The 27,041-nt window shown below is 43.8% G+C and overlaps 1 protein-coding gene across 8 annotated transcripts in view; it reads right to left on the reverse strand.

The window, feature by feature from the left end:
• Window positions 1-27,041, reverse strand: part of ATP13A3 (ATPase 13A3) — a 535,999-nt gene that overhangs the window by 418,768 nt on the left and 90,190 nt on the right. For all 8 annotated transcript variants that reach the window (XM_029615360.1, XM_029615358.1, XM_029615363.1 and 5 more), the window contains 2 exons: window positions 11,056-11,241; window positions 8,117-8,187 (listed from right to left, as the gene is read on the reverse strand). In XM_029615360.1, the coding sequence (XP_029471220.1) occupies window positions 8,117-8,187; window positions 11,056-11,241 (257 nt within the window). The remainder of the gene's footprint in view (window positions 1-8,116; window positions 8,188-11,055; window positions 11,242-27,041) is intronic.

Here is a 27,041-nt window from a genome sequence, read left to right on the forward strand (position 1 = left end):
GCATGGCAATTTCTTATGTTCCACCCTCTTTAACATCTACCTCACTCCACTCTGCCATCTACTTTCTGAACTCAATTTTAAGTTCTATCTATATGCGGATGATGTCCAAATCATCATACCTATCCATAACTCTATCTCAGACGCCCTGAAGCACTGGGAAATCTGCCTCGCATCTATCAACTCCCTACTCACCAACCTCCACCTCACACTCAATGCTAACAAAACTGAACTTCTTCTCATTTCCCCCCAATCTCCCCCAATTCCCCCCCCCCCTGTCTACTGACCCAGCATTCAAGCCCATCGCTGTACAACCCCTTCGTAAAGGACCTTGGAGTTCTCCTTGATCAAAATTTAAGCATGAAGAAACATGTTAGCTCTATATTCAAAGAAGGATTCTTCAAACTCAATGTCTTAAAAAAACTCAAACCCTTACTACACACCCAAGACTTCCGCACAGTGATCCAAGCCACCCTTTCTTCTAAATGGGACTACTGCAACTCTTCTCTTAGGGCTCCCTTATTCCACGATAAAACAGTTGCAAATGCTTCAAAATGCAACCGCTAGAATCATCACTAATACCCGCAAAACAGACCACATCACCCCCATCCTCAAAGACCTTCACTGGCTCCCCATCCCTTCCCGAATAATCTACAAAACACTGACCATCATACATAAACATAGAAACATAGAAGTGACGGCAGAAGACCAAACGGCCCATCCAGTCTGCCCAGCATGCTTTCACACCTATTTATTTTCATAATCTGTTACTCTGACCGCTGAGGTTAGGGCCCTTATTGGTAACTTTTTGGTTCCAATTCCCTTCTACCCCCACCATCGATGCAGACAGCAGTGCTGGAGCTGCATCTAAGTGAAGTATCTAGCTAATTGGTTTGGGGTAGTAACCGCCGTAATAAGAAAGCTACTCCCGTTTGTTTACCCTGCATGTGCAATTCAGCCATTGTTGGTTGAATGAATAAAAATCCTCTTTACTTAATTCCCTCTGTTGCTGAAGCAGTGAGCTGAGCTGGATACTTATTCCAAGTCAAGTATCATGCTTAATTGATTCGGGGTAGTAACCACCATAACAAGCAAGCTATACCCATGCTTATTTGTTTACCCAGACTATGTAATTCATTCCTTGTTGGATGATGCTGAATATAAATCATCTTTTCTTCATTTTCCCTGCCGTTGAAGGAGAGAGCTATGCTGGATGTGCATTGAAAGTGAAGTATCAGGCTTATTTGATTTGGGGTAGTAACCGCCGTAACAAGCAAGCTACTCCCCTGCTTTTTTGTGGATGCAAATCCTTTTTTCCACATTTCCTCTTGCCATTGAAGCATAGAGCAATATTGGAGTCGCATTAACTGTGTGTATGTTTATTGAATAAGGATATTAATCTCCAGGCAGTAGTCATCATTCCCGCAAGCAAGCCACCCCTTGCCTCTTCTCTTCATTCACATCCTCTAGACTTTATGGATCCACAGTGTTTATCCCACGCCCCTTTGAAATCCTTCACAGTTTTGGTCTTCACCACTTCCTCCGGAAGGGCATTCCAGGCATTCACCACCCTCTCCGTGAAGAAATACTTCCTGACATTGGTTCTGAGTCTTCCTCCCTGGAGTTTTAAATCGTGACCCCTGGTTCTGCTGATTTTTTTGCAACGGGAAAGGTTTGTCATTGTCTTTGGATCATTAAAACCTTTCAAGTATCTGAAAGTTTGAATCATATCACCCCTGCTCCTCCTTTCCTCCAGGGTGTACATATTTAGATTCTTCAATCTCTCCTCATAAGTCATTCTATGAAGACCTTCCACCTTTTTGGTCGCCCTTCTCTGGACCGCCTCCATCCTGTCTCTGTCCCTTCAAAGATACGGTCTCCAGAACTGAACACAGTACTCCAGGTGAGGCCTCACCAAGGACCTGTACAAGGGGGATTATCACTTCCCTTTTCTTACTCGATATTCCTCTCTCTATGCAGCCCAGCATTCTTCTAGCTTTAGCTATCGCCTTCTCACATTGTTTCGCCGACTTCAGATCATTAGAGACTATCACCCCAAGGTCTCTCTCCTGCTCCGTACATATCAGCCCTACTCCCCCCATCGAATACAGTTCTTTCGGATTTCCACACCCCATGTGCATGACTCTGCACTTCTTGGCATTGAATCTCAGCTGCCATATCTTCGACCATTCTTCCAGCTTCCTTAAATCCCGTCTCATTCTCTCCACTCCTTCCGGCGTGTCCACTCTGTTGCAGATCTTAGTGTCATCCGCAAAAAGACAAACCTTACCTTCTATCCCGTCCGCAATGTCGCTCACAAAGATATTGAACAGGACCGGTCCCAACACCGATCCCTGCGGCACTCCGCTCAACACTGCTCTCTCTTCAGAGTAAGTTCCATTTACCATCACACATTGTTTTCTGTCCGTCAACCAGTTTGCAATCCAGGTCACCACCTCGGCACTCACTCCTAAGCTTCTTATTTTATTCACCAGTCTCCTGTGTGGGACCGTATCAAAAGCCTTGCTGAAATCCAAGTAGATGACAGAGCGCTCTTCCTTGATCCAATTCCTTAGTTACCCAGTCAAAAAAGTCAATCAGATTTGTCTGACAGGATCTTCCCCTGGTGAATCCATGCTGCCTCTGGTCCAGCAATTCTTGCGACTGTGGATAGTTCACTATTCTTTCTTTCAACAGTGATTCCATTACTTTTCCCACCACCGAGGTGAGGCTGACCGGTCTGTAGTTACCAACCTCTTCTCTGTTCCCATCTTGTGAAGCGGGACCACCACCGCTCTTCTCCAATCACTCGGCACCACTCCCGTTTCTAAGGATCTATTGAACAGGTCACACAGAGGACCCGCCAGCACATCTCTAAGCTCCCTCAGTATCCTGGGATGAACCTCATCAGGCCCCATGGCTTTGTCCAACCCATTCACTCCCACAACTCCAATTGGCTCGATATTCCTTTTAGTGTCCCTCAGCTTAGTCGGCCCTCCAGAACAGCTAACAAAGGAACCTTGATTGTGACCTCCCTGAAAATTGCACACCTCTCCTCCACAAGAGTCCGTGCCCTTTCTACTACCGGCCCATCTCACTGGAACTCCTTGCCCACAAGTCTCCGTCTCGAACCTTGCTCCTTCAAATTAAAAAAAAAAACAAAACTAAAAACATGGTTGTTTAAACAAGCATATCCTGACTAGTCAATCTCCCCCTTTTCCGCCATAGCCACCTAGTCTGTCTCTGTCCCATGTATTCTTGCCCATGCAGTCTAGATGTTTTTTTAACCTTGCATATATTATTACAATGTTATGTTGTCACCTATATCGACGATTTCGGACATGCACCTTATATTAAGGAGTTCTCTTCATTTATCCTGTTGTTGCTGTATTTCCTGTTGCTGCTCTGTATTTCCACCCTGTGCTTGCGTGAACCCCTCCCCCGTTTTTCTCATATCCTGTTGTTCAAATGTAAACCAGTGTGACATGCTCACTAATACTGGTATAAAAAAGTCTTTAAATAATAATAATAAATAATATCGCAGTAAGTACATTACCTCTAATCTTTCTATGTGCTTCATGGTGAGTCAACAATATTACAATCCCAAGCTCTGCCGGTTGCACCAGCTTCGGCAACTGGGGTATTTCATTGAATCACTATCGGTGACTGCTGTTTCTCTACGGAGTGCAACATCATTCACGCTTTTCCTTGCATGGACAGCTGCATAACCACAGTCAGTCCACGCAAGGAGCTCTAACTTCTTCATGACTCACTATAAAATTACTGCCTGGGATTACTGTCACTGCCATAAATCCCTTATACAACACTTCTGGACACCACAGTCACAATGACCTTCCTGTCCAGCAACCGCGCAGACATTCTAATAAATTCCTACATGTCCCTGCGCGCATATTCCATAACCTCAGCCCCCTCAATTCTTCATTGTCGGGTCATGGGGTTTTTTCACTATGCACTTTCCTCCAAAACTGCTATGGGTTAGATTCAGTGAAATTCCATTATCAGTGGATCTAAGCTGTTCAACTGCTTTCGTCCCTCATCCATATTGCAGATCTAGAACCAAAACCTAGTCTGATCCTGCTCATGCTCGCATTTACTCAGGGTTGTAAAGTTTGACCTAAAATCTTCTCAACCCAATATGCGTCTATTCCGCTCCAGGCACAGTTTCCCATGAATTTCCTGGAGCTTGTAGCCATGAGTTATACCCTTATGCCTTCCAATACTGCCTCTGCAACAAATCTTTGTGCAGACAGACAGCATAGTGTCAATGTGCTTTCCAACACACAAGCACGCACAACCTCTTAGCTGCTCTGCAAGGAAGCTGCGCAGCTCTACCCTTGGCCCTTGCTCACGCCATGCATCCTCGGCCCACTTATCTAAGAGACTTACCGAACGCACTAGCAGACCTTCTCCATATAGGTTTCCATCCTCTCGAACTACATGTGTAGCGAGAAAAATCTTCTAGCGCTGAGGTCAACCGAACGTGCCCTCTGCGTCCGAATCAAACCATATGGTGCACAGATTCTTCTCCCTACACATGTTTCCAATGCATTCCCATAGATGCCTTTCTTCCATTAAGGGCCTCTTAAATGTGTCTCTTCTGTTGCCTCTCATAGCCAGCACTCTTCTAATGCTGAACCAGGATGGGGTTCACTGTTCCTCAGACCCACGTCCTGGCCAAGACCAGTATGCTTCCCATACTTCTCAATCTATCACACCAGTAACCATTCGCCTTCTCACAAGTCAGTCTCAAATCGTAGACTCACTGATGTTCTCAGGTACTGGTAGCGTCACAAAACCTTCCACACATAAATCCTACCATTCAAAATGGCATGATTTACCACATGACGCATACAAAAGGGTATTACCCTTTTCTTTTTTCTACATCACTCTTTTCTCTTGCTCCCTCGGATTCTGCTCCCCAGACATTCTCCACATAGGTACACCTCTGTTCCAATTGGTGTATCGTGTGGGAGTGGGGATACCTGATTAACGGTAAACCCCTTCTGAGTCAGCTTACCATGGATTATCCCCTGATCAAGCCGCCTCTATTTTCACTAGTCACGGAATGGAACCTATATTTCAACCTTATAAGTCTCATACGTTCTCCGTTGGAGCGTTTCCATGCCTCTCATTTCACAGTTTGGTATGGGAAATTCTTTCCCTCATAAACGTCACTTCTGCCAATAGGGTCAGCGAATTAAACACCTTGTTTCATACTCATCTGACCCTGCGTTCCTCCATGATCGAATAGACTGAGGGAAACACCTGTGGTCACAGGGATAATTGCAGGCTGAGCATACTCAGTGTGCCAGTGTCAGTCAAAGCTTTATAGAAACTTTGACAGAAAAGTTTTCCGTACAGGGCTCCATCCTGTGATGTCACCCATATGTGAGGACTAACATCCTGCTGTCCTGTGAGAACACCTGTTACAGGTAAGCAACATTTGCTAATTGTTGATTCTGGTAAACCTAAGTACAAACCATTACAATAATCAAGACCTGAAAATACCAGTGACTGAAGGACTAGACAAAAATCTTGGGCATACAGTAATGGCTTTAGACGTTTTAGTAAATGTAGTTTGTAAAAAGCATTTTTGACAGTTTTAGAAATGTGACAGGACAGAGAGAGGTTTGAATCCAAAGTAACTCCCAAACTACGAGCTTGCTTAGCGAATGGGATACGTTCATTATCTATCAAAATATGCAACAGAGGACTATTGATAGGGTTCTCTACGAAGCTTAGAAGTACAATTTCGGGTTTTTTCGCATTTAGTTTTAGAATGCTAAGAGCCATCCATTTTTCTATAGTTTTGATGTAGATTTGCACCATAGAAAGTGTTTCAGACCAGGAAGATTTGTATGGGATGAAAAATTGTATATCGTCCACATATATTTTGAAATAGACATTTAATGCAGAAGGATATTACATAAAGGTAGGCATAGGCCTATCTTTGATTGGCAAACTCAAACAAATTGAGCACCCTTGGTATGGGTCCTAAAGTGACTGAGAAACTGATTGAGTGAGAGGCAATAAAGGGTAGTAGTAAATGGAATTCACTCCAAGGAGAGGGACATTACTAGTCATATGCTGCAGAGATTGATCCTTGGGCAGATTCTTTTCAACATTTCTGTAAGGGATATTGCAGGACTATCAGCAAAGGTTTGCCATTTTTGCAAATGATACCAAAAGCTGCAACAGGGGAGGACACTCTGGAAGACGTGGAAAATATGAATTTAGTGAAGCTTGAGGAATGATCTGGATTCCAGCAGCTAAGATTTAATGCTAAGAAATGCAGTGTCATGCATTTGTTTCAAAAACCCAAGAAAGCAGTACAGTATGGGGGTGTAATTCTTCCAAGCATGAAACAAGAGCAGGATCTCGGTGTGATCGTAGCCGATGATCTTAAGGTAGCTAGCAGGTAGACAAGGCACTGGCAAAAGCCAGCAAGATGTTTGGCTATATCGGAAGAAGAATGGTCAGCAGAAAAAAAGCCAGCAAGATGTTTGGCTATATCGGAAGAAGAATGGTCAGCAGAAAAAAAAAGTCCTTGATGAAACCTCACTTGGAATACTGTGTACAATTCTGGACACCACATCTTCAAAAAGATATAAACTGGGTGAAATCAGTCCACAGAGTGGCTACTAAAATGATCAACTGTCTTCTTTCTAAAGCATATGGGGTCAGGCTTAAAGATCTAAACATGTATACCACTAAAGAAAGTTTGGGTAAGGAAGATATGATAGAGATTTAAATACCTCCAAGGTATCTATGCACAGGAGGCAGCCTCTTTCAACAGAAAGGAATTCTGGTCATGGGATGAAGGAGTAATCTAAAGAAATATTTCTTTACAGGGAAGGTGGTAGATGCTTGTTACAGCCTCCCAGTGGAGGTGGTGGAGGTTAGGGTTAGGGTTAGGGATAAACACAGAAGATCTATAAGGGAGGCGTAGGGATTGTAGAGCTGAGCAGATGATAATGTGGATGGGCACACTAAGCAGGCTGTATGATGTTTTGCTACTACTATCTTCTTTCTATGAGAGTAATTTTATAACAAGGCCAAATTTTCAAAGTGGATTTATTGCATAAATCGTCCGTGAAAATTTGTGGGTTGTCCCAGTACACACATATACATATGTGCAGAAAGTTGCAACTGCTCCTGAACAGCTGTAACTTTGTATGTAGATTTGCATAGATAGCTTTACTAATTCAAAGCATGTGCATTTGTAAATGCTTTCTTCACACCAATGAGGAAGAGAATGCATGGAAGTAACCTGCATGGAACTACAGTTAACAGAAGGCATGTGGATTACTACCCTCGCAATCAATAGCCTTAATAATTTTGACAACTGTAATATCGCTCCCAGTTTTGATGGGGGGGAGGGAGGAGCATGGACTGAATACAGATAACCAACATGGGCCCTGAATTTTACAGTCTGTGTTACTGACACACAGACCTAAAGAAAAAAACACAGGACAGCTTCTATATCCAAGTCCCAAAGCAAAGAACGTCAAACATTGTCAATTATCAAGAAGGCTCCTCACCCAGTAAAAATATTGCTAGCAGTAATTTATGGGTTTGACAGTTGCTTGATTTTGATTGTAAATATTTCTACCCTTATCATAAGGCTTGGGGTTAACTGCACGGAGTAGTTACTAACCCTTGAGAGAAACATGGGGCAGACTAGATGGACCATCTGATCCTTTTCTGTCATTGCTATGTTTCCATCCCTCAAACTGCTCTTGCTAGTGTAGGTAAAAGAACACATGAAATGGTTTTTACATTCACAGCCTTCTTAATGATTTCAAAGCATCACTTACACATGCAAGTCACTTTGAAAAATCAAGCCCAAAATAGTGTTTGAGATAGGAAATGAAGTTCAGTCTGCAGAATTATGACTAACAGCTTGTTAAAATCAATTTGAGAATTTCAAATCATAGGTTAGAGCAGGTTTTACAACCAGAAAGTAATAAACAAATTAGAAAAATAACAAAAGAATATATAAAAACATATTAACCTTGCTCTATAAAGATAAAGTACTGCTTGTAACAAAAAAAAAAATATCTAGAGTTCATCAGAAGAAAAGCAGGAGCAAACTTACTTCAAAAAGGCAAATGTTTGGCTCAAGTCATTCCAGAAGTATTTCAAACTGTGGTGTGTGAAAAAGCGAACCTGTAAAGCAAAGATTCAACTGAATAAAACCAGAGAATCCAATGAATTTCTAGTTGTAAGAAGGGGTAATGCTCCATTACCACCTCCTTTCACTTCATTGCTGCACTCTGACCTGCAACAGCATCCAACCAGAGAGCAGATTCATGAGGAGCAGACTACAGCTGAAGCAGGAAGACAAGTGAAAAACAACTTGCGCTATGAAGAAATATAAGAACTTCTTAATATTGTGAGCAAATTCAACATAGGTAAAAGTAACTACTGTGTTGAAGTGGGTGAGTTTGACTTACTGTATTTTTCGCTCCATAAGACGCACTTTTTTTTCCCCAAAAGTGGGGGGAAAATGTCTGTGCGTCTTATGGAGCAAATATTAAAAAAAACAAAAAAAAACTAACTACAACCCCCCCCCCACCCTCCTGACCCCCCACACCCCCAAGGTCTTGCCAAATGTCCCTGGTGGTCCAGTGGGGGTCCGGGAGCGATCTCCTGCACTCTGGTAGTCGGCTGCCAGTATTCAAAATGGCGCCAACAGCCTTTGCTTTTACTATGTCACAGGAGCTACCGGTGCCATTGGTCGGCTCCTGTCACATGGTAGGAGCAATGGACGGCCAGCACCATCTTGTGTTCCCTACCATGTGACAGGGGTCGACCAATGGCACCGGTAGCCCCTGTGACATAGTAAGAGCAAGGGCTATCGGCGCCATTTTGAATACTGGCAGCCAACAGCCCGAGTGCAGGAGATCGCTCCCGGACCCCCGCTGGAGCAGAGACTTTTGGCAAGTCGGGGGGGGGGGGGGTGGTCAGGAGGGTGGGGGGTTGTAGTTAATTAAATTTAAAGGGTTGGGATGGGGACAAAAAAAAAAAAAATGTATTCCCTCCCCTAATTTGCTCCATAAAACGCACAGACGCGCGGGAACAGAGCTGGTTTAGCACACCATTTTTATTTTTAATTTTCCCGCTCTGAATCCTAGGTGCGTCTTATGGAGCAAAAAATACGGTATATAAAACCCACCCTCCTCTCTAGGTATGTAGGCAAAAAAAATTCTATTTTAGTTAACAAGCTTTAATATTCACTAAAACTAGATTTAGTGCATGCTAAACCATTTAGTGGTATTAAAAGTTTTAATGCACATTAAAAGGCTAAGTGTATACTAAAAAATTTAGCAAACACTAAATGAAAGGAAATGAGCAGCACATCTCTACTCTCAGCTGGCCACTTAAAAGCATTCATGGTCTTCCATAATGCATATAATTTTAGCTGGGATAGGAGGAGATGTTTAAATCAGGGAAGAAAAACAGCCAATGCATGTAACATTTTCACAAGCATGAGTGCTATTTTACCCATCCTGACCCTCCACACCCCTGCACACAACAGGCACAAAATACATGGCTGCTGTTGGCATATACACTTTACACAAATTTTCAAAAACGAAACACTCAGGTAGCTTCTCTTTAAAAATATGCAAGTTAAAAGCACTTGTGTAACTTGCAACTACATGGGACTGTTTGAAAATTACACCCTAGCAATACAGGAGTTTAGCTTTACCAATTCAAAATATTTCTCCACAAAATCTCTTTAAATCGCACTTTTTTTTTTTTTTACTTGCCTATGCATTTGTGAACTTAGAGGCAGTAACTAGGAATTATTTTTGCTCAGTCACAGAACTGTACAGCCCAATTCCTGCCCAATTTTATTGCAGTAATTTTATTGGAGGCCTCCTGCCTACTGAAGTACTGACACTACATGTCTAGGCCTACCGTATTTTTCACTCCATAAGACGCACTTTTTTTCCCCAAAAGTGGGAGGAAAATGTCTGTGCGTCTTATGGAGCGAATATAAAAAAAAAAAAACCGAACTACAACCCCCCCACGACTTGCCAAAAGTCCCTGGTGATTCAGCAGGGGTCCGGGAGCGATCTCCTGCTCTTGGGCCGTCGGCTGCCAGTAATCAAAATGGTGCCGGTGGCCCTTTGCCCTTACTATGTCACAGGGGATACCGGTGCCATTGGTTGGCCCCTGACACATAGTAGGAGCATTTTGATTACTGGCAGCCGATGGACCATGAGCAGGAGATTGCACCCGGACCCTCACGGATCACCAGTGACTTTTGGCAAGTCCTGGGGGGGGGGGGGTCAGGAGGGTGGGGGTTGTAGTTAATTAAATTTAAAGGATTGGTGTTTTCTTTTTTTTTTCCCCAAAGAGAACGATAAAAGTTTTCTGATCCGGGGAGTGAACCGAAATGGCCCTTCCCAGACCCGAAAACAAAATGGGGACAAAAAGAAATTGTATGCACACCCCTAATTTGCTCCATAAGACGCACAGACGCCCGGGAACAGAGCTGGTTTAGCACACCTTTTTTTTTTCACCCTCTGAATCCTAGGTGTGTCTTATGGTCAGGTGCGTCTTATGGAGCGAAAAATACAGTAATTTACTAAAAGCAAAAGCACATTCACTTAAGTTGCAGTTACACTTGATTTTGACTGGAATTGGGATTCAGTACCACTTGCTGACATGTCTGCCACTTGGCTTTTGAGTTACTACAAGCACACAGTTTCAAAATATTTGTAACATTTTGCTGACGTTACATTTAGGAATGTTCTAATGTTTTGTATTAAAGCTTAGCAAATTTCTTGTAGCCCCCAAACCTAAATTTAAGCTGGTGTCAACTCAAAACGCCCAGTGGCAAGTATGTCACCAAGTGGTCATAAATCAAAATTCTAGTCACACAAGTCAAGTTCTGTTGCAGAACAGGTGGACTCCACAAAGAATCCAACTACTGGAAAAACGGTTATCTTGGGTATTAGAATGCAAATTAAACACAATGCACCTCATGGATCAGGCAATGATTTGGAAACTGACCACTGTCCATACCTCTTGCAATTGGATCTGTGGATACATCTGCAGCTGGTCTTCGTTCACCTCAGCAGGGCTCTCAGGCAAGTGAACTATATGGCCATTTGCCACCTTGTCAGCTAAAGATTCTGGATTCTGAAATGGGTTGTTTCCTGGGGAAACCAGAACTCGAACCTTTGCACAAAACCATATTCTGAATTCATCCTAAACACACAGAAAAATAACATTTTTAAAAAGTACTTTTCAAAAGATAATGTGATCTAGTGCTCAATTGCATATTTACTGCTCATAGATGAACTTAACTGCGTGACTTTTAATCTGTGTTTAAATATCTTCTAAGCCTATGCTGTCCATTAAAAAAAAAAAACCTTAAGAAACAGAGCAACAAATAATTGAAATAAAAGCCTCATAAAACAGATAAGAAGTTGTGTCAGGTCCAAAGCCACTATTAATAAGTCTGCTGATCTGATTGTTTCTGTCTTTCTCTAGTATGGAGATGCTGAATGCAGGAGGAATATGGAAACAGATAAGCTGGCTGGTAAAGCAAAATTCTGACAAGCAAGGGAACAGACATTTAAGGCTTGAAATGATAATGCTTCTGATAATCATTTTGAGATGGTCTATAAAGCAGAGTTGCTTACCTGTAATAGGTGTTCTCCTAGGACAGCAGAATGTTTGTCCTCACACATGGATGACATCATTGGATGGAGCCCGGCACAGAAAGCTTATGCCCAGCATGCCACTACCCATGTGTCCACAGAATTACAAAAAAATAAAACAAACACAGGAAAAGCCCAACTCTGCGGGGTGGTGGGCGGGTTTTGTGAGGACTAACATCCTGCTGTCCTAGGAGAACACCTGTTACAGGTAAGCAACTCTTTCTCCCAGGACAAGCAGGATGGTAGTCCTCACACATGGGTGAATCCCTAACTACAGGCTGTTCCCGAGCAACAAACAAGCCAACAGGCACCCAAGCAGATGCCAACGGGCACAACAGTGGTGCTGTTGGTAACAGAGGGAAACAGCCTGAAGGCAAGAAGAGTTGGGTTCTACAGCTGAAATAGATTCTGGAGGACACTGGCCGAAGCTGCAATTGCATCGGCCATCCCTGTCCAGACAGTAGTGAGAGGGAAAAGTGTGGAGAGAACTCCACGTCACAGCCTTGAAGATCTTTTGCAAGGAGCCCGCTCTCAAGTGGGCCACTGAAGCTGCCCTGGCTCTGACAGAATGAGCCTTGACATGGCCCCCAAGTTGTACTCCTGCCTGAGTACAACAGAAGGAAATGCAATCTGCCAACCAGTTTGACAGGGTCTGCTTAGCAACCGCAACTCCTAATCTATTCCTGTCAAAAGAGATGAAGAGTTCATAGACTGCCTATGGCTTGCCGTTCGCTCCAAGTAGAAGGCTAAGGCTCTCTTTCAATCCAGACTGTGCAGACCCCATTTGCCCTGGTGTGAATGAGCCTTGGGAAAAAAGGTGGGCAAGACGATTGACTGGTTAAGATGGAAATCTGTGACCACCTTCAACAAGAACGTAGGGAGGTTCTGCATACACACCCTATCATGGAAGAATTTTGTGTAAGGTGGATATGTCACTAAAGCCTGAAGCTCGCTGACTCTGCATGCTGAAGTGACCATGACCAAAAAGATGACCTTCCAGGTCAGGTACTTCAGGTCACAAGTGCGCAGTGGCTTAAAAGGAGCTTTTATGAGCCGAGCCAACACCACATCGAGATCAGAGGACACAGCAGGAGGCCACAGGAGAGGCTTCAATTGCAGTATTCACCACATAAAGCAACCCACTATGGGTTGCACAGAGATGGGTGAACCATCCACACCCTGGTGGTAAGTACTGAAGCACTCAGGTGCACCCTAAAGGAGATGGCTTTTAAGCCAGCTTCCAAAAAGGTGCAGAAGGTAATCAAGCAGTTTCAAGTATAGAGCAGGAGAACAGGTCCAGGCTGTGATGCTCACATCACTTGGAAAACCTATTTCATTTCAGGCCATAAGGCTTCCTAGTGGAAGGCTTCCTGGAAGCTACTAAGAACCGAGACACATCATCCAACAGGTCAAGGGGCTGCAGAATTAACCTTTGAACATCCAGGCCATCAAGGACAAGGCCCTGAGGTTGGGATGGCTCAGCCTGCCCAGATCCTGCGTGATGAGGTCTGGGGAAGGCCACAGACTGATTGGTTCCCAGAGGGAAAGATCCCGCAGAAGTGGGAACCGGACCTGTCTTGGCCAATGAGGGGCTATGAGGATCAAGGTCCCCCCCATCCTGTTGGAGGTTCAAGAGAGTCTTCGCCACTAAAGGGATGATTTGCATACTGGTGGCCCATGCCCCAGTAGCGGGCAAAGGTGTCAGAGGCTGGTTCGCTGTCCCCTGTGCTTGCGGAGCAGAACTGGTCCACCTTCCTGTTGTAGGGGGGACGCGAAGAGATCCACATCCGGGGTGCCCCAGATATGGAAGAGCTGATCTGCCACCTCCTGATTCAGGGACCATTTGCCTGTTCGCCTGTTCGCCACCACATTCTCTGTCCCAGCTAGATACCTGGCTCGGAGGACCATACCCTGGGGCAGAGCCCATGACCAGATCTGAACCACCTCTTGGCTCAACGGGAATGACCCTGTTTCCCACTGCTTGTTGACATACCACATCGCCACCTGGTTATCGGTCTGGATCAGGATCACTTTGCTGGTCAGTCGATCCCTGAACATCCAGAGCACATATTAGGCTCCTAAAAAAACTAAAAAATCATGGGATAGGAGGCGATGTCCTTTCATGGATTGCAAATTGGTTAACAGACGGGAAACAGAGAGTAGGATTAAATGGTCAATTTTCTCAGTGAAAAGAGTAAAAAGTGGAGTGCCTCAGGGATCTGTGCTTGGACTGGTGCTTTTCAATATATAGATATATATATATATATATATATATATATACATGATCTGGAAAGGAATAAGATGAATGAGGTTATCAAATTTGCGGTTGATACAAAATTATTCAGAGTAGTTAAATCACAAGCGGATTGTGATACATTACAGGAGCACCTTGCAAGCCTGGAAGATTGGGCATCCAAATGGCAGATGAAATTTAATGTGGACAAGTGCAAGGTTTTGCATATAGGGAAAAATAACCCTTGCTGTAGTTACACGATGTTAGGTTCCATATTAGGAGCTACCACCCAGGAAAAAGATCCAGGCATCATAGTGGATAATACTTTAAAATCGTCGGCTCAGTGTGCTACAGCAGTCAAAAAAGCAAACAGAATGTTAGGAATTATTAGGAATGAAATGGTTAATAAAACGGAAAATGTCATAATGCCTCTGTATCGCTCCATGGTGAGACCGCACCTTGAATACTGTGTACAATTCTGGTCGCCGCATCTCAAAAAAAGATATAGTTGCGATGGAGAAGGTACAGAGAAGGGCAACCAAAATGATAAAGGGGATGGAACAGCTCCCCTATGAGGAAAGGCTGAAGAAGTTAGGGCTGTTCAGCTTGGAGAAGAGACGGCTGAGGGGGGATATCATAGAGGTCTTTAAGATCATGAGAGGTCTTGAACGAGTAGATGTGAATCGGTTATTTACACCTTCGAGTAATAGGAGGACTACAGGGGATTCCATTAAGTTAGCAAGTAGCACATTTAAGACTAATCGGAGAAAATTCTTTTTCACTCAACGCACAATAAAGCTCTGGAATTTGTTGCCAGAGGATGTGGTTAGTACAGTTAGTGTAGCTGGGTTCAAAAAAGGTTTGGATAAGTTCTTGGAGGAGAAGTTCATTAACGGCTATTAATCAAGTTTACTTAGGGAATAGCCACTGCTATTAATTGCATCAGTAACATGGGATCTTTTTAGTGTTTGGGAAATTGCCATGTTCTTGTGGCCTGGTTTGACCTCTGTTGGAAACAGGATGCTGGGCTTGATGGACCCTTGGTCTGACCCAGCATGGCAATTTCTTATGTTATCATCTTTATGTCGAACCAGCAGTGTGATCTCTTTGGTGGTGGCCATCCAGGAAAACTCAGAGCTGAGTAGTGTCAAAGAAAACATATTTTGTATTTTGGTAATTGACACAGCATTTACAAGGATAGCGAAATCAAATTTGGCTCCTAATTGTAGAACTTCAGGTCTCATAGAAAGAAAATTTTTTTCTCCTAGTCTGTGTAATTTTTACCAAGTCAGGAAATAGCCACAATTTCTGACCAAGAAATAATGAATGCCGATTATGAAAAAATTGTTTCAGAATGTTATTGCGGTCCATCAAAAAAGCAAGAGACACTAGTAAAGGCCTTCGATGTGTAACCTCTTCTTCTTGAGATAGCTCCAAAATCCTTGAAATATTCAAAGATACAAATAGCTATGCTAGTCCCCCCTGTGCTGGTTGATTTCCCTGAGAAGACTGTGGAAGGTAATATATTTTAGTTACAACAGGCATTGCGGCCTCAGGGATTTTTTAAAGAGATCTTTTAAAGAGATTTTTAAAAGGGATCTTTTAAAATCTTTTAAAGGGATCTTTTAAAGAGATCCAAAGGAGATAGCAAATTTACCACTGGGAAATTTAAAATTCTCAGGTTGTGTGCTCTCAGTCTTTTCCAAGTTCTCCAATCTTTTACTATGAATTAAGGGTCTGTTGAACATTTTCAACTGTTGAAACTCGTTGGCCCATATCTTCTAACTGTAAATTATAGGTGGTAATCAAGTTTGTATTAACCAAAAACTTGGTTTTCAGTTTCAAATGTCATTTGAGACAAAGTTAGTAATGAGCTTTCTATAGACTTTAGTACAGTCCACAAACCTTCGATAGTCATAGATTCTGGACAACTTCGGCTTGCTTCAATTCCCAGAGAGTTAAAAGAGGCTTTCCCCACTCCCTCACTGCTGCCTGCTCCTTTCCTCGAATCTTGGTCAGATCTTATTTTAGACACAATAGCTCTTACCACTACGGGAGGTGCAGAATCATAACTATCCTCTAACCTTAGAGGTATCGCCTCTCCTGGTGTCCGAGGCTCCATACTCTCTCCTGAGAATATCCTCCGTTGCAACTGCCCCGAAATTCCCCGATTATCCGCCAGGGATATCTCTGCCTTCGCCGGGTTCCCAATGCTCTCATAGTGGAGAGGGGCTGGTTTGTTCAGCTCGCCGGGACTGAGAGTAGTGTCGAGGGTCAAGGGGAAGGGTGCTCGCTCTAGCTCACCTCCTCCAGCGACCACATCTCTCGGCATCTGAACCACATCAGCGGTGAAGAAACCCTCGATGTAGGGCTGTAATGGATCCATCGAGGGAGAGCTAGCAGTCATTCCTCGCAATTTTGCTTTCCTCTTCGTGAGAGGCATCACAAAGAAAATTTAGAAGGAAAAAGGAGAAATTCCAGGTAAACTGCAATGAGAGTGACTCCTCCACGTCCCTACACGGTGGCCATCTTGGTTCAGCACACACACTCCCCCCAGCACCTCTTTTTACTGCAGCGGCTCATTTGCCTACTACATCGCGCACCCGGGAGTGGATGGGCGTGCATTAGGAAAGCGGGCACGCAATCATGAACGTCTGTTTTTCGCATGCCAATATTGCATCGGCCTGAATATAAAGATCAAAGAGGGCAGATGCAGGAACAACACTAAGTAATATTCTGTCACAGAAAAGGTAGAGGATGCATAGAAACAGCTCCCAGTGGTTATAAAGGAGTCAAAAATAAACTAAACTACTGAATTAAAGCAAGCACACAATCCTCAATAATCTGGAAATAAAGTGGGAACAATATTGCACTAGGAAGGAGGCTGAACAGGCTAGATGAACCCTACAATCCTCAGCAGCCACCATATTCTAGGTTTCTTCCACAACATGTGCTTCAATGCTTCTAGAAAAACTGAATAAAGCGTTCAGGTAAAATAAACTTCTGCTCACAGAGTAAAACTAACAGAGGATTCTAACAATAGAGTCAAAAATCTATCATGGTGAGATCTCACATGCACACCCCAGAAATTGGGATGAACTCAGCAAAAAACTACCTGCCTGCACGTGTTTTCAACAGCCAGGCTCTCCAGGAAATTTCAGATCATTTTAGACTACACATGACATGCCCAGAAGGCAGGGTCGCCAACTCTCTAAAAAAATGTTTTTACTGAAACACTTCCTAGTGCAAGATTTCTACCGTTTTACATAATATGAATGCATGCAAATACATTCCCTCCCACCCCCCCCCCCAAAAAAAATTTCACAACTTTAGGTGAAGCTCTCCAGCAGACCTTTTCTGCATTTCATGCTTACATTGGTCAACCTGTTTTCTGCAGTGTGGTTGCTCCAAATTAATATTTTTCACACCCTACAAACAACTTCAAAAAAGAAAAAACAAAAAACCCCAGAAATGTTTTCTTTACTATTTGCACAGTATTGAAAAGCACAGCACTGGAACACTAAGATGACATTTTTACAGCCAAAATTATTTTCCAAAGATTTTCTAGGCGAGTCTATAAAAGCAAGTTTGCTTACCGTAAACATTATTTCCGTAGATAGCAGGATGAATTAGCTATGCTGTCTGGGAAGCGTCGCGGCCCCAAAGTAGGTGGAGTTTCCTCAGTCAGTCACAGAGCTTTGACTGTGCGTCTGCGATCTTCCCGCACAATTCCCTCTTCTCCTCAGTTTCTTTGTAGCCAAGCAAGAGGTAACATAAAAAAACAATGTGTTCTTTGTGGGACTGTCTAGGGAGGAGGGAGGGATCGCATGGCTAATTCATCCTGCTATCTACGGAAACACCGTTTATGGGACTCCCAGACAAGTTTACTGAACTTGTCTGGGAGTCCCAAGCTCCCGGGTTGTGTCCATTTTGTATGTCTTTGAAGGCTAGGACAGCAACCAATAGAATAGTCGACAGTCTATCTGTTTTGAAGAGTCGACAAGACTGCTGTGCCCAGCGCTGCGTCAGCGGTCGCTTGCTGTTATAGACAGTAGTGGGACGTGAAGGTATGGATGGACGACCAAGTTGCCGCTTTGCAGATATCCAGCAATGGAACCTTGTTCAAGTGGGCAACTAATGTTGCGGTGGCGCATATATGGTGCGCCTGAGGCTTTTTGGGAAGCTTGATTGATAGTTTGTTGCAACAAAATAGAATGCACTGTGATAACCAGCTGGCGATGGTTCTCTTAGAGACTGGTTGTCCCAGATCATTTGGATTAAAGGAAATGAGAAGCTGAGAAGGTCTTGTAGCAGACTGAGTCCTTTGTTTATAGTAAGCCAGAGCCCGTTTACAGTCCAGTGAGTGTAGAAGTTTCTCACGATCATTGGAGTGTGGCTTTGGCATGAAAATTGGTAGAGTGATGGTTTGATTGACATGGATAGGGGAGACCACCTTAGAAAGAAAGGTGGGGTGAGGATGAAGGGTAACTTTGCCATGATAGAATTCCAAAAAAGGAGAGTAGTGAACTAAAGCCTTATCGTTTAAATCTCAAATAAGATCTCTCATCAGATCAGGTTTTTTTAAACTTCGACTTCTGGTAGGTTTACGACATTTGTTGTATGATTCAGATTTTTTGATGGTTGTTCGGGCCATAATATTTTCACACATTGATTACTGTAACAGCCTATATATTGGCTTACCTAAGGTTGTAATTCATTCGATTCAACTTGTATTGAATTCAGCTGCTAGAGTAGTTTCTTTTTCAAAGCGCTTTGATAGGATTTCTCCCATGTTATGCAGACTCAATTGGCTACCTGTTCATGAGCGCATAATATTCAACATACCGTATTTTTCGCTCCATAAGACGCACCTGACCATAAGACGCACCTAGGATTCAGATGGGGAAAATAAAAAAAAAAAAAATTGTGCTAAACCGGCTCTGCGTCTGGGCGTCTTATGGAGCAAATTAGGGGAGTGCATAGCTTTTTTTTTTCTCCCCATTTTGTTTTCGGGTCTGGGGAGTGCCATTTCGGTCCACTCCCCAGATCAGAAAACTTTTCTTTCTCTGGGAACCCCTCCCCCCAAAAAAAAACCCCATCCCAACCCTTTAAATTAACAACCCCCACCCTCCTGACCCCCCCAAGACCTGCCGACTTAATTTCCTACAACCCCCCACCCTCCTGACCCCCCCAAGACCTGCCAAACATCCCTGGTGGTCCAGGAGCGGTCCGGGAACGATCTCCTGGGCGTGGGCCGTCGGCTGCCAGTAATCAAAATGGCACCGACGGCCCTTTGCCCTCACTATGTCACTGAGACCGACCAATAGCAGCGGTCGGTCCCAGTGACAGTGTTCAAACTTCGTGCCTCTGATTCAACTGTCTGGTTTAATGCGCTCTTATGAATCTATAATCCTGTTAGATCTTTAAGATCATCACAATTTAATTTATTAGAGATCCCCTCAGTTTGACAGGCACGACTTTTCAATACTAGGGAAACTTCTTTCTCTATAGCGGCCCCAGTCCAATGGAACCTCACTCCTTTTGAACTCCGTGCGTTGGAAGATGTTAAAAAATTCAAGATGGCATTTAAGAACTATTTACTTAATCGTGCATTTAATATTGTATAATGCAATGTGAATGACCTTTAATATGTCAGTTTAAGTGAACTTATGGAGTGTTATTTTTGAATCTCCCTTGTCAGGTCTACTACAAGGAATGTTATTTTGCGAATCTCCCTATTGGGATAACTATCTAATGTTAAGATATTGACGATTTGACATGGTTTCTATGAAACCTAAACACATTTGAGTGTGTTATGTTTGTTCTTGTTTTTATTATGTATGTATATTTTGTATATCGCCTAGGCCTTTTAGTGACAGGCGATTAATAAATTTTATTAAATGTAAATGTAAGGCCTGTAACTCACCGACTCATCTGGCTGATGTGATGGCCACCAGGAATACTGTTTTCCATGTTAGGTATTTGATGTGGCTGGTGTCTAATGGTTCGAAGGGGGGTAGCATCAGCTGCTCCAAAACTATGTTCAGGTCCCATGGAACAGGAGGCTTTGTCACAGGTGGCCGGAGGCGGAGCATGCCCTTCATGAATCTGATTGGAAGGTCATTATGAGAGTTATGAAAAGCTGCAATAGAGCTGATATGTACTCTAACTGATGTGGTAGCCAAACCTGCTTGGTAAAGTGTATGAAGATACTCCAGAAGCTGTATGGCCATGGATGAGAAGGGATCCAGGTTTTGGGGTTAACACCAAGTCTGATAGCGGTGCCATTTTCCAGCATAGTTACATCTGGTTGAAGGCTTTCTGGATGGAATGAGGCTATCTTCTAATTGAGAAGGGAGGCCAAGGTGATTCAATACCTGCTGTTCAATCTCCACACCATGAGATATAGGGATTGATTCAATCGGATGGAGTAGGGAGCCTCCTTCCTGCAATAGCAGTTGAGGATGGTTCTCCAGCGGTATTGGTGGGCGTATGGAAAGTCTCCTGAGATACCATACCATGGTTGTCTCGGCCATGCCAGAGCTATGAGGATTATGTTCGCTATGTCCTGAATGCATTTTTTAATTCCTCTTGATATTAGCAGAATGGGAGGGTAGGCATACAGTAAGCCCATCGTCCACGGGATGAGGAAGGCATCCAGGGCGTATCGAAGTTTGCTGGGGTAGATTGAGCAAAAAATCTGTCTTTGACTTTGTTTCCGTGGCAAAGAGGTCAAATGTTGGAAAGCCCCACTGTTGGATTTAAAGTCCATTCGTGTGGGTAAAAAACTCTGCTTAGGCAGTCCGCTGTTACGTTGCCGAGACCCGGAAGGTAAGTGGCCTGGAGGGATACTTGGGCTGCAATCGCCCATTGGAGTATTCAAATTGCTTCTCAACATAGTGTCCATGAACCGGACCCTCCTTCCTTGTTTATGTAGAACATGGCTATCTGGTTGTCAGTGTACACAATTAAACCTTTCCCTTGGACTCGAGAAGAAAAGGTTTGAAGTGCTTTCAAGATTGCTCTTAGTTCTAGGAGATTGATTTGGTACGTGGATTCTTGAGGAGACCAAAGTCCCTGAGTTTTATGTCACCACGATGGGCACCCCAACCTTTCCTGGAAGCATCCGTTGTGAGGGTCAGATGATGAGGGGGTAACCTGAAGGGCACCCCTACAGATAGGTTGTTGGAAGAAAGCCACCATTGAATGTCTGCTTTCATTTGTGTGGCGAGTTGAACCTTGGAGGTTAGTGACTGCAGGAATTGTGACCATTGAGTTTTTAGGCCCCATTGTAAACGACGCATGTGGAGTCTCGTGTGGGGCACTACATGGATGGCTGCGGCCATGTGTCCTAGAAGTTGAAGAACTTGGCGTGCAGATGCTTGATTTCAGTTGAATAAGGTTTTCGCTAAACCCGAAAGCGTGTGAATTCTGTCTTGTGGAAGGTAAGCTCTCTCTTGCACCGTGTTGATGTGCACTCCTATGAACTGAAGGATTTGCCAAGGTTGGAGATGTGATGTCTCGTAGTTGACGAGAAAACCCAGTGTCTGGAGACAGTTGATCATGCGTAGCGTGTGCGACCGTAGTGTACCGGGATCTGATGCTATTGGTAACAAATAGTCTAGATAAGGGAATATTTGGATCAATAATTGCCTGAAATGAGCCACCACTACTGCTAAGCATTTTGTGAATACTCTTGGGGTTGAGGACAGGCCAAAAAGGTAGAACTTTGTATTGGTAGTGCACCTACTGAATTTGAAAAACAGAGGTAGCGCCACAAAGATGGGGGCATGGGAATATGGGAGTATGCATCCTTCAGATCTATGGAACATAGCCAATCGTTGGGATGTAACAGTGGAAAGATGCTCTTGAGCGAAGTCATCTTGAACTTCTCCTTCTGGTTGTGTTTGTTGAGGTTTTGCAAATCCAGAATGGGGCGGAGACCTCCCGACTTCTTCGGGATGAGGAAGTATTGGGAATAGAATCCCTGATTTTGTTGATGAAGAGGGATTGATTGGATATATTTCTGAATCTGCAGATTTGCTACTTCTGCGTTGAGGGTTGACGAGTGGAAAGATGTACCCCGTAGAGGAGGTATGTGGGGAAGAGATGGAAGGGTTTGGAAGTTCAGGCAATAACCTTCCTTGATTATGTTGAGCACCCATTGATCTGTGGTGATGGATTCCCATCTGCTGAGAAAAAAGTACAGATGTCTCCTATAAATGTTGGTGGTGGTGGCTCTTTGGCTATTAAAAAGCAGGTGGTTGCCTTTGTGGTGGCACAGTGGATGGCTTCGGCTGTCATTGTTGACTAGGCCTGCCTCTTGATTGATTAGGTTGTGAGAAATGCCTTGGTTGACCATATTGCTGTGATCTGTAAGGAATATATGGTCTGGAATATGGTCGTTGGTAGGATCTCCTACGATAGGAAGGATAGACTTTCTGATGAGTTTTGTGTGCATCAGAGGGGGTGGTGAGAGAAAGCACTGCCGTATTCTGTTCCTTTAGGTGGGACACATTTCCCCGAACTTTTCCCCAAAAAGGTTATCACTCACACATGAGATGTCAGCCAACTTGTCGTGAACATCATCACAGATCGCACTTGCTTTTAGCCAAGTGAGATGCCTGGCTACAATGGCAGTTGCTGAAACTTGCTGAAGATTCAAACCCTTCATAGATTGAATGAATTAAGTGCCGTAGACCAGCCGTAGACCTTCTTCAATGTCGAAGAAGGGCTGCGGGAGGGTATTATCTTCAGCAAGGCAGATAGGGCGAAGTCTTTGAAGTCACTCATATAAGTATTGTGTCATATAGAATTGGTGATGTTGAATCCTAGTAGACAACATGGTGGAGTGGTAAACCCGTCGGCCAAAATCATCTAAACATTTGTTGTCTCGGCCAGGGGGAGCATTTCGCTTTCGTTAACGCAGACTCCACTACTTTGGAGTTATGAGGGAGTTGAGAGGCTTCATAGACAGTACAGTTCCTCATTCTGTACTTTAAATCTGTTTTCCTTGATACGGCAGTTGTGGAAAAGTGGGTTTCCCACATTTTGTAAAGAACACTATCCAGGACCGCATGAGGGGATAAGTCCATCGGCTCTGGAGGCATCTCGAATATTTTAAGTATTCCCATCATCTCAGCCCTGGGATCCAGGATTTTTCCCGTTCCCACTTGTAGCACAGATCTTACTTTCTCTAAGATATATGTCAGGTCTTCTGGGGGTGAATAGGGCTCCAGTAAGTCTTCCGGCGGATCAGAGGGAATGCCTGTGGAGGAATTTTGTGAGGATGAAGACAATTGTGAGTCCAGACTGCATGGGGGAGCCGGTACCGGTATATCCCTTGATTCAGACAGTTCAGGAGCAGGTGATGATGGTAGAGAATGACATGGAGACTATCGATGGATGCTTTTGCCTGTTCAAGATCTTCGAAGAATGAAGTTAGAACTTGGGAAATTTTAAACATGGCTGTAGATGCCTTGTGGTGATAAGTGCACCGGCCTTAGAGATGGTCTTGCAGGTATTGCAGCAAATAATAATGTCTTGAAGCATTGTTCGCTTGAGTTGAGGCGAAGGTGGAATGATTGGTGATGGTCTGAATCTTTTGGCTAGGGGTACCTGTATTTATTTATTTATTTAAAGGCTTTTATATACCGGAGTTCATGCACTAGTGCATACCACTTCGGTTTACACGGAACAAGGAACAGAAAATTACATCAAACAGATTGAACAATTAAACAAATATACAATTACATCCAACAATTGGGTATAAATAACATGGCTAACTTAGTAGGAACTTAGAGTTAGAGGTGAAGGAGAGAAATAGTACCAAGTGGTAATAGAACAATGTTAATAGCTAAATAATAAATATAAATAGTAAATACAAGTTCTTATAATAAATACAGGTGTTTACAGATTACAGTCTTCAAGAAAAGTTTACGTCTACAGAATAGGGTTAAGTAAATAAGAACTGGCGGTTATTTCTATAGGAGTGAAGACTTCAAAAACTAAGGTTACATCTGGATTAAGAGGTATTGGTGTAGCATGTTCAAATATTTAATGATTTGGAATTGTGAGACCAAGGATAAAATTAGGAGTTGTTTGATATGATTATAAAAGCGAGAATGATTCAAGTTCTGGGATGTGGTTCTGAGCTAGACCTTTAAGTGTAGGCTTTTGTAAAGAGCCAGGTCTTGAGTTTCTTTTTGAATGTTCGAGTACACGTTTCGAGGCGAATGTCCGTGGGGAGGGCATTCCAATGAAGGGGGCTGGCAGTCGAGAATGCACGTTTCTTGAGTGAGGACTTGGCTGAAGGTACGTGTAAGGTGCCTAAGTATCTGTTTCTGATTGGTCGTGAAGACTCGTGTAGGCGAAGTGGAAGGCTTAGATCTAGCGACGTTTGTGAATGGATGTTCTTGTGTGTTATAGTTAGCACTTTGAAAATGATTCTGGATCTGATGGGGAGCCAGTGTAAGTGTTTTAGTATGGGTGTTATGTGTTCACTTCTGCTGGTGTTAGTAAGAATCCTTGCGGCGGAGTTCTGCAACATTTGTAGAGGTTTTGTGGTTATGGTTGGAAGGTCTATAAGCAGAGAGTTGCAGTAATCGATTTTGGAAAATAGTATTGTTTGGAGGACTGTTCTGAAGTCCTGAAAATGCAGGAGAGGTTTCAGCTTTTTCAGAATATGTAGTTTATAATAGCATTCTTTCGTTGTGTTCTTGACAAATTCTTTGAGGTTCAGCCTTTTGTCTAAGGTGACCCCAAGGTCTCTTACTTGAGTGGAATTGATCATTGGTGGTGAGGTTAGGTTGTTGGTAGGCTGAAGGTTCTCATCTGGAGTGATAAGCAAAAGTTCTGATTTTGACGTATTAAGTACTAGGTTAAGGCTAGATAGGAGTGAGTTTATGGACTGTAGACAATTGTTCCAGAAGTTGATGGTGCTGGAGATGGAGTCAGTGATTGGCAGCAGAATCTGAACATCGTCTGCGTATATGAAGTGTGTGACCTTAAGACTTGAGAGTAGATGACATAGGGGGAGAAGATAGATGTTAAAGAGGGTGGGGGAGAGAGAGGATCCTTGGGGAACTCCGAAAGAGGATTTGACCGGGAGGGAATCCTTGTTGCTGATTCTGACCTTGAAAGTCCTATTGTGTAGGAAGGATCTGAACCATTCCAGGGCTGATCCTGAGATGCCTATGTCTGAGAGCCGGTCGATCAGGATAGAGTGTTTTACGGTATCAAACGCAGCTGATAGGTCGAGGAGAATCAGGAGGTATGGGGTCTTTTTCTCCAGACCTACGAGGACTCTGTCAGTTAGAGAGGTTAGGAGGGATTCCGTACTAAGGGATTTGCGGAATCCGAATTGGGCTGTTGTGAGTATTTTATGCTCTTCTAGGTATTCAGATAACTGTTTGTTGACTATCCTCTCCATAAGTTTGGCTACAAATGGAAGGTTAGCTATGGGGCGAAAATTAGCTGGGTCTGTAGGGTCCAAGTTGGGTTTTTTGAGGAGAGGTTTGAGGGTGGCTAGTTTCAGGATGTCTGGTACTAGTCCTTGGGTTAGCGAGCTATTAATTATCTCTGCTAAGGGCTTCGCTATGATGTTCGGAATGGTGAGTAGGAGTTTAGAAGGGATGGAATCTGTCGGGTGAGTGGAGGGTTTCATCTTTTTGAGAGTCATTTCTATTTCAAGTGAGGAGATAGGTTCGAATGAATCTAGGTTTATGTTCTGGTTGCGTGAAGGAGTGATGATAGAAGGAGGTACTGTGTTACTGGTTGCCAGAGGGGCCATTAGCTTGAGAATTTTGTTTTCAAAAAATTGAGCAAGTTCTGTGCATCTTGATTGTGCTTGATCATCTGGGATAGTTGGTGAGGTGGGTTTTGTGAGCTCTGAGACATATGTGAACAGCGCTTTGGGATCAAAGGAAAAATTGTGAATTTTGTGGGCATAAAAATCTCTCTTTGTGCGAAGGATGTTGTTTCTGTAGTTGTGCATGAGGGTTTTGTACTCATTCAGTGTAGTGTTGGAAGGATTCCTCCGCCATGCGTGTTCTTTTTTTCTCAATTCTAATTTGATGGTTTTTAGTTCCTGCGTGAGAAGGGGATAGCCTGTAGAGAAGGGGATAGCCTGTAGAGAAGGGGATAGCCTTTTGGTGCGAGACACCGAAGACAGGCCCAAATAGGAATCTTCACTGATTGATGTGTGTTTTGAGGATTGAGATTCCGGGTCAGAAAGGAGTTCAATATCAATATCCGGACTTTGAGGAGGACATTTTGGTGTTCCATGGGTGAGTTTGATCTTCTGAGATCTCTTTTCAGGCACGAATGGTTGCTCTTGAACTGGTGAGCTCAAGGTATGCTTCGAATGAGTCATAGTGTGGGTTGGACGCTTATGGTGCGTCGCAGACTTTGAACGCTTTTCATGTGAGTGTCCGGATGGCATTGAATGCACCGATGATGCGCCATGCACCAATTTTCTTTTGTGCTTCATGTGCGTCGAGTCTTTCAGCATCGGAGAGCGGGATCAACCGGGAACAGGGCCCTGTGACCTGATCGACACACTTATGACTCCTTTCTTCCGCGGCACCTCTGCCGGAGCCCTGGCATTTTTGGGCGGCTCAAAGGGTCTGTCTGACCAGAGCCAGGTACCCGGAGCGGTGCGACTCCTCTCCAACAGCCCCAGGGAGTAGGCCCTTTTGATGGCCGTCGTACCCCTCTTCACCGCTCCTGGCGAGGAGTGCGAGGAGGCTGGTGGGGCATTGTTACCAATCTGCTAGGGAGTTAGCAATCTGGTACGCTCTCCTCCTCCAGAAGGGCGGAGTTAGCAATCTGTATAATGATACTCTTCTCAGGAGAGGAGAGAATAGGTATATTGTACTTCGCTACTGAGATAGCAATCTATCATGCCTCCGCTATGGAGTAGCAATCTGTATATATATATGCTGCTGGCAAGTCTCAAGAAAGAGGAGTAGCTGTCTATATAATACTTCCGTGAGCGGAGTTAGTGGTCTGTAGTGGTTAACTCCCACAGTGACAATAGTGAAAGGAATGACCACTTGGAGGAAATGGTGAATCCCTGGGCCGATGACAGCACCCCCAGGAGATCCTGAGAG

Source organism: Rhinatrema bivittatum, chromosome 9 (assembly GCF_901001135.1).
Source record: "Rhinatrema bivittatum chromosome 9, aRhiBiv1.1, whole genome shotgun sequence".
NCBI classification, from domain to species: Eukaryota; Metazoa; Chordata; class Amphibia; order Gymnophiona; family Rhinatrematidae; genus Rhinatrema; species Rhinatrema bivittatum.